We start from the raw sequence: 8,776 nt of genomic DNA, 5'->3' as shown, positions 1-8,776 counted from the left end.
AACTCGGTGTCCTTGGAGGAAGAAGTGGTCAGTCAAGTTAAATATTGGCCCCTTAGCGGGAGAGTGCAGCACCTTTGACTTTCTCTATGACAAGGAGAGTTACTGAATAATCGGAGTTACTGAATAAGGAGTTTCTTGATTAATAAGGGGATCAGGGGTTATGGGGAGAAGGCAGGAGACTGGGGATGAGAAAATATCAGCCATGATTGAATGGCGGGGCTGACTCAATGGGCCGAGGGGCCTAATTCTGCTCCTTGGTCTTATAAAGTTGAAAGATGAGATTCACTATAAATGTTAGTGTCTGTGTTCACTCACATGTAAAAGAAGCTAGCAAATCTCAGCAGGTCTGGCATCTGTAGGGAGAGAAAAGAGCTAATGTTTCGAGTCCAATGACTCTTTGTCAAAGCTTTGACAAAGAGTCATTGGACTCAAAGCGTTAGCTCTTTTCTCTCCCTACAGATGCTGCCAGACCTGTTGAGAATTTCCAGCATTTTCTCTTTCGTTTCAGATTCAGCATCCGCAGTAATTTGCTTTTATTTAAAAGCTAGCTTTCTATTAGGCTGTGTGAAAGTGTGAAATCGGTCTACCTTTCAGGAGTTTGCAGAAGTACATGTGGAGCCACAAGTGAGATTACAATTCCCAGTTCATATAATAAAGGTTTCATTATTATGGTCTCCCGGAAAATGTTAACATTTCACTAGGTAACGCGAGGCAGCGGTAAATTGATAGTGGAGTCGGACACTTTAGGAACTTTCAAGCGGTTATTGGATAGGCACATGGAGCACACCAGAATGACAGGGAGTGGGATAGCTTGATCTTGGTTTCGGACAATGTGCGGCACAACATCGAGGGCCGAAGGGCCTGTTCTGTGCTGTTCTATGTTCTATGTAACAGGCAGCGAACAAAAGACTGGTGATTCTGAATCTGAGTAATGAGTACAGTAACCAGTATTGTAGTAAGTTTGTGGGTGAAAATGTTTTTTTTAATGAATTAAAAAGCACAAATTTTGTCATGACCAGTCCCTTTTTTTAACTCCATTAAAGACAGACTAAATGTAGGCATTGCAACATGTAGACGATTTAACAAGTGACCAATTACATAGTTGTTCTATTGACATATTCAGACAGACATTCATGGTTTTAATATCAACAGGCAGCATTACTATTTGTCACCTGGTAGAGAACACGACCACCTCAGCAGCAGCAGCTCTGACCCTCAGAACAGAGAAGCCCCTGACCCCCACCACAGGACAGTCTTTCAAGTGATATTTAATTGCAACTTTTAAAGTTCGTTTTGGAGGTCTCATTTTATTTTAAGTTCAGCAAAGTCAGTTGCCAGCTTCAGTGCCTTGTCGAGGCTGTTGATGTTTTTCCCTGTGGCTTGGGCAGACATGTCCTTTCCTCCTCCTCTGCCGTCTAGCAGATCCAAGATGTGGTTGACCCAATCACTGGCTTTCAGTCCCCTGCTTGCCACTTCCTGAAAGGTTAAATGTAAAAAGGAAGGAATAATACAAAACTAGAAGTCAGAGTCATAGAGTCATGGCGGTTTTCAGCATGGAAACAGGCCCTTCGGCCCAACTTGTCCGTGCAGTCCAGTTTTTAACCACTAAGCCAGTCCCAATTGCCGGCATTTGGCCCATATCGCTCTATAACCATCTTACCCAAATCACTGACTAAATGCTTTTTAAAAGACAAAATTGTACCCGCCGGTACTACTGCCTCTGGCAGCTCGTCCCAGACACTCACCACCGTGTGTATGAAAAAATTGCCCCTATAGACCCTTTTGCATCTCTCCCCTCTCACCTTAAATCTGTGCCCTCTTGTTTTAGACTCCCCTACCCTTGGGAAAAGATGTTGAGTATCTACCTTATCTATGCTCCTCATTATTTTATAGACCTCGAAAAGTTCACCCCTAAGCCTCTATGCTCCGGGGAGAAAAGTCCCAATCTGTCCCAACTTCTCCTTATAACTCAAACAATCAAGTAGCATCCTAGTAAATCTTTTCTGCACTCTTTCTGGTTTAATAATATCCTTTCCTTAATAGGGTGACCAGAACTGTATACAGTATTCCAAGTGCGGCCTTGCTAATATCTTGTACAACTTCAACAACTCATCCCAACTCCTGTATTCAATGTTCTGAGCAATGAAACCAAGCATGCCAAATGCCTTCTTCACCACCCTGTCCACCTGTGACTGCACTCTCAAGGAGCTATGAACCTGTACTCCTAGATCTCTTTGTTCTATAACTCTCCCCAACTCTACCATTAACTGAGTAGGTCCTGCCCCGATTCGATCTCCTTCTGCGCACTGGCCCAATTGATCAAGATCCCGTTGCAATCCTAGATAACCTTCTTCACTGTCCACTATGCTACCAATCTTGGTGTCATCTGTAAACTTACTAACCATGCCTCCTAAATTCTCATCCAAATCATTAATATAAATAACAAGTAACAGTGGACCCAGCACTGATCCCTGAGGCACACCATTGGTCACAGGCCTGCAGTTTGAAAAACACCTCTCTACAACCACCATTTGTCTTCTGTCATCAAGCCAATTTTGTATCCAATTGGCTTCCTCACCCTGGATCCCATGCAATTTAACCTTGTGCAACAACCTACCATGTGGTACCTTGTCAAAGGCCTAATCTCACTGCTCTGCTCTCTCCCTATAGCCCTGTATCATCCCCAAACTAATTCCACTGCTCTGCTCTCCCTAGCCCTGTATTAAGCCCCAAATTAAACCCGCTGTCCCACTCTCTCCCAATAGCCCAGCATCAGAAACTAATCCCACTGTCCTGCGCTCTTCCCATAGCCCAGTACCAATGCCCAAACTAATCCCACTACTCCACTCTCTACACATAGCCCTGTATCAATCCCCAAACTAATCTCACTACCCTGCTCTCTCACCATAGCCCTGTATCAATCCCCAAACTAATCCCACTGCTCCACTCTCTCACCATAGCCCAGTGCCAATGCCCAAACTAATCCCACTGCTCCACTCTCTCACGATAGCCCTGTATCAATCCCCAAACAAATTTCACTGTCCTGCTCTCTCTCCATAGCCCTGTATCAATCCAAAACTAATCCCACTGCCCTGTGCTCTCCACATAAACCTGTTTCAATCCTCAAACTAATTGAGAATTTAATACCTTCCAATAAGATCTCTGCTCATCGTTCTAAACTCCAGTGAGTACAGGCCCAGTTGAACCAATCTCTCCTCCGAGGAAAGTCCGCCAACCCCAGTACTGGTCTAATGAACCTCCGCTGCACTCCCTCTATTGTGACTATATCCTTTCTTAGGCAGAGAGACCAAAACTGCACACAATTCTCCTGGTGTGGTCTCAACAAGGTCCTGTATAACTGCAGTAAGACAGAGTAGCTACAGAGTAATGCTCCTTCTTCACTGTTCCCTTCAAACATTCCCAGGTCAAGTACAGCACAGGGTTAGTTACAGAGTAAAGCTCCCTCTACACTGTCCCCATCAAACACTCCCAGGACAGGTACAGCACGGGGTTAGATACAGAGTAAAACTCCCTCTACACTGTCCCCATTAGAGTAAATACAGAGTAAAGCTCCCTCTGCATTGCCCCCATCAAACGCTCACAGGGCAGGTACAGCACAGGGTTAGAGACAGAGCAAAGCTCCCTCTACACTGCCTCCATCAGAGTAGATACAGAGTAAAGCTCCCTCAACACGGCCCCATCAAAAACTGCCATGTCAAGTACAGCACGGTGTTAGATACAGAGTAATGCTCCCTCTACACTGTTCCCTTTAAACACCCAAGGAGACAGATGATGCAGGTTCAATATCTGATATAATATCAGCCATGAGTCTAGCGAACAGACTCCAAGGGTTGAAAAGCCTACTCCTGCTTATATGTTCCTACAGTCTGTGCTGAGTTAGCTGGTCTCAGCTAAAACAAGTAGCTGAGATGCAACAACTGGAACCAGTTCCTCATGATTAGTGGGGGCGAGAAAAAAAAATTGCTAACCAGTTGTCCCTGCTGGGGAGTGTACAACAGTGCAGGACAGGCGACGAGAGGTTTGGGCTTGAATGTGACATACTTCATGGTGGAACAGGCTAACGAACCTTTAACAGATGAAGAATGACCCCAAGGATGGAGTATTAGAGGGCACACACAGCATATTGAAATAATTACTACCAATGTGCTGCACCTTCAGGAGAAGACGAGGAATATTGTCAAAAATAATTTCTGCTCCGAAACACCATCGCGTAGGGACTCAACCAACAAATGCAATAACAGGTATTCTACAACCCTCCAAGATTTGTGTTCCTCCAATTCTGGCCTCTTGAGCTTCCCTGGTTTGAATTGTTCCACCATTGGCAGCAGTGCCTTAAGCTGCTTTAGCCCTAAACACAGATTTAGAACAGGAATTGCTATTTCTCCCTTCTTAAAACATTTGTCATGTTCACTGTTCATATTGAGACAATATCTGTGTCTCAGTAAACATTTGCCTGTTAATACTCCTGTAAAACAGAACCTTTTACTGTGTTTATAGGTGCCATTTAACTAATTTGTTGCTGCAGTATTATTTTCCCGTCTCCCCATTTACTCTGCGGCTATAATGTTCGGGAGTAGAGGGATATCTACATTATATACGAGGCTTTGCTGTTCAGCTCGAAAAACCGCCATCTTAGGCAGGCGGAACACAGACTTACTTTGGGGTGCGCCTAACCAGGGCACAGGGTGCACGTTAGAAACTGCTCACAATCTGTTCTTGCAATTCACATCATTAAATCACTCCAGAGAATAAACCCCTCAATTATATTATACATTCCAACTTTTGCCAATGGTTGAAATTGCCTGACTCAATGTGTTCAAGAAAACACTCAGTTCGAAGCTAGATCCAATTGGTCTCTTGAAACAAGAAACACTGCCCTTGTCAGCATTGAAATTTCTATCTTTACCTGGGGCACCTGGCATAAGCATGTGATCGTTCCTGCATCGCTGTCCACAGCGAACAGCATAGCTGCTGTCTGAGGGGAGTGTGACTTAAACAGCTTGAGCGCTTCATTCAATGCCTGGTGGAAACAACATAACACATGGTCAGGCAGAATACTATCTTGCCCCAAGATTCAAGCAGCAATTCAATCCAGCTGCAATAACTGTTTGGACGGTTTCCCTCACCTTGGCTGGTGCCCCTGCCTCCATTTCCATGACCACCAGGGGTTGGTTCGGATTAGCATCTATGAACTGCTTGGTCTTCTCCCGTACCTGACAATGAAATCAAACATAAATAATAATCCAACTATTTTGTTCCACAGAAAGGTGATTATTCATTGTAGCAAATGATTCAAGGACATGACAATCAAAAATAGAATATTTGGAGGACGAAAGGGGGATAAACACAAGGGAAAATTATAAATCTGTTTTTATTATCCTCCAGACTAAAACGTATTGTATATTTGTACAAACCACCTATTTCCACTTCCACCTGACTCCGCCACTGCCTCAGCTCTGCAGATGAAGCCCTCATCCATGCCCTGGTTACTTCTGGTGATAGATTTAATCAGGGGCCAGTTGGCTGGGCAGCTGGTTTGTGATGCAGGGCGAGGCCAACAGCATGGGTTCAATTCCTGTACCGGTTGAGGTTATTCATGAAGGTCCCGCCTTCTCAACCTCGCTCCCTCACCGGAGGTGTGGTGATCCTCAGGTTAAATCACCACCAGTCAGCTCTCCCCCCTCAAAAAGGTCATCTGGGACTATGGCGACTTTACTTCTGGGCTTGACAACTCCAATGTACTTCTGATTTATCATCCAGCTCCCCCACCTTCATAAACTTGAGCTCATCCAAAATTCTGCTGCCTATTTCCAAACTCACAGCAGTTCCTATTCACTCATCTTCCCTGTGCTCGCTCACCTACACTGGTTTCTGCTGAAGCAACACCTCAATTTGAAAACTTGCACCATTGTTTTGAATTCAATCCATGGTCTCTGTAGCCTGCAGCCTTACAATCCTCGGAGATCTTTGCACTCCCCCAAATCTGGCCTCTTGTGCATCTCTGATTTTAACTGCTCCACCACTGGTGGCCAGGCCTTCAGCTGTTGTAGCCCCTAAATCACTCTACTTCTCTTTCCCCTTTTAGAATGTTCCTTAAACCTACCCTTTGACCAACGTTTTGGTCATCTGCCTTAATTTCTCCTAATGTGGATCCATGTTAAATTTTGTTTGATAGTGTATCTGTGAACTTGATAAATATACTTGTGAAACACTGCAAGATGTTTTAAATTCTTTCATGGGAATCGCTGGCATATCCTGCATTAGTTTCCCACCCCTAATTGCCCATGAATCGAACATTTCAAAAGGACACGACTGTGGGTCTGGGGGTCACATAAGAGGCCAGAGCAGGTAAGGATGGCAGATTTCCTTCTCTTTTTAAAAAAATATATTTTATTAAAGTTTTTCGATCAACCAAGAATTTTTCCATTTTTACAACTTTGTAACAATATATACATTGATCGTTTTAAAAATAATATATTAACTAACAGCAAGTACCAACACAAGTAAAAAGAAAAACAAAACGAAATAGTAACATTGAGAAGATAACTATGAACAACAAATATGTAACAACACACAAAAAAACCCCAAAGACCCGAATGCACCCTCCCCCCTGGGTTGCTGCTGTTGTCTTTCCTATTTTCCCTTATCGCTCTGCGAGATAGTCGAGGAACGGTTGCCACCGCCTGGTGAACCCTTGAGCCGAACCTCTTAGTGCGTACTTTATCCGCTCCAATTTTATAAACCCCGTTTATCCAGGCCTCCACGCCCGGGGGTTTAGCTTTCCACATAAGTAGAATCCTTCGCCGGGCTACTAGGGACGCAAAGGCCAGAACATCGGCCTCTCTCGCCTCCTGCACTCCCGGCTCATCTGCAACCCCGAATATAGCCAACCCCCAGTTTGGTTCGACCCGGACCCCCACCACCTTTGAAATCACTTTTGCCACACCCACCCAGAACCCGTGCAATACCGGGCATGACCAAAACAGGTGGGTGTGGTTCGCCGGGCTTCCCTCGCACCTCCCACACCTATCCTCCACCCCAAAAAACCTGCTCAATCTTGCTCCCGTCATACGTAGTACCTTGAATTGGATCAGGCTGACCTGGCACACGAGGACGAGGAATTTCCCCTACTTAGGGCATCTGCCCACAGCCCTTCCTCAATCTCTTCCCCCAGCTCCTCCTCCCATTTTCCTTTCAGTTCCTCTATCATCGTCTCCCCCTCGCCTCTCATTTCCCTGTATATATCGGACACCTTACCATCACCCACCCATGCCCCCGAAATCACTCTGTCCTGGATCCCTTGCGCCGGGAGCTGCGGAAATTCCCTCATCTATGCCTCACAAATGCCCTCACTTGCATATAGCGAAATGCATTCCCAGGTGGCAACCCGTATTTTCCTGTCAGTGCTCCCAGACTCGCGAACGTCCCGTCCAAGAACAAGTCCTTCAGTTGCGCAATTCCTACTCGCTGCCAAGATTGAAATCCCCCGTCTATCCTTCCCGGGACGAACCTGTGGTTGGTCCTTATCGGGGACCACACTGAGCCTCCCGTCACGCCTCAATGTCGTCTCCACTGCCCCCAAAGCTTCAGAGTCGCCACCACCACTGGGTTTGTGGTGTATCTTTTCGGGGAGAACGGCAGCGGCGCCGTTGCCAGTGCTTTTAAGCTAGTTCCCCTACAGGACGCCATCTCCAGCCTTTTCCACGCCGCTCCTTCTTCCCTCATCCACTTACATATCATAGACACGTTAGCGGCCCAATAATAATCACTCAGACTCGGCAGTGCCAATCCCCCTCTATCTCTACTGCGCTGCAGGAACCCCCTCTTTACCCTTGGGGTCTTTCCGGCCCACACAAAGCTCATGATGCTCCTGTCCACCTTCTTAAAAAAGGCCTTTGTAATTAGTACAGGGAGGCACTGGAACACAAAAAGAAACCTCGGAAGGACCACCATTTTAACCGCCTGCACCCTGCCCGCCAATGACAGGGGCGCCATGTCCCACCTCCTAAAGTCCTCTTCCATCTGCTCTACCAGTCGTGCCAAGTTAAGCTTATGCAAGGTTCCCCAGTCCCTGGCCACCTGGATCCCTAAATACCGGAAATCTCTTGTTACCCTCCTCAGGTGCACCACAAACAACTCACTCTTCCCCATATTCAGTTTGTATCCCGAAAACTCTCCAAACTCCCTGAGTGTCTGCATTATCTCAGGCATCCCTTCCACTGGGTCCGCGACATATAACAGCAGATCATCCGCGTATAATGACACCCAATGTTCTTCTCCTCCTCTAAGTACCCCTCTCCACTTCCTAGAGCCCCTCAGCGCTATGGCCAATGGCTCAATTGCCAACGCAAACAGTAACGGGGACAGGGGGCACCCCTGTCTTGTGCCCCTATATAGTCGGATGGAGTCGGATCGTTGCCTGTTCGTAATCACACTTGCCACCGGGGCCCCGTATAGGAGCCGAACCCATCTAATGAACCCCTCTCCAAATCCAAATCTCTTCAGTACCTCCCACAAATAGTCCCACTCCACTCTATCAAATGCCTTCTCTGCATCCATAGCCACCACTATCTCCGCCTCCCCTCCGGTGGGGGCATCATCATCACCCCCAACAACCTCCGTATATTGGTATTCAATTGCCTCCCTTTAACAAATCCTGTTTGGTCACCATGCACCACCCCAGGGACACAGTCCTCTATCCTTGTCGCCATCACTTTGGCCAATAACTTGGCATCTACGTTCAGGAGGGAGATGG

The 8,776-nt window shown here is 46.4% G+C and overlaps 1 protein-coding gene across 1 annotated transcript in view; it reads right to left on the bottom strand.

Moving 5' to 3' along the window:
• Positions 1–960: 960 nt before the first annotated feature.
• Positions 961–8,776, bottom strand: part of aars1 (alanyl-tRNA synthetase 1) — a 61,468-nt gene continuing 53,652 nt past the window's right edge. Inside the window, exons 19-21 of the mRNA XM_072518614.1 lie at positions 5,148–5,234; positions 4,928–5,041; positions 961–1,476 (exon numbers count right to left, since the gene is read on the bottom strand). Coding sequence (XP_072374715.1) covers positions 1,303–1,476; positions 4,928–5,041; positions 5,148–5,234 — 375 coding nt within the window. The 3' untranslated portion in view covers positions 961–1,302. The remainder of the gene's footprint in view (positions 1,477–4,927; positions 5,042–5,147; positions 5,235–8,776) is intronic.

Source organism: Scyliorhinus torazame, chromosome 10, assembly GCF_047496885.1.
Source record: "Scyliorhinus torazame isolate Kashiwa2021f chromosome 10, sScyTor2.1, whole genome shotgun sequence".
Taxonomy (NCBI): Eukaryota; Metazoa; Chordata; class Chondrichthyes; order Carcharhiniformes; family Scyliorhinidae; genus Scyliorhinus; species Scyliorhinus torazame.
This window is presented reverse-complemented; position numbering and strand designations above follow the sequence as displayed.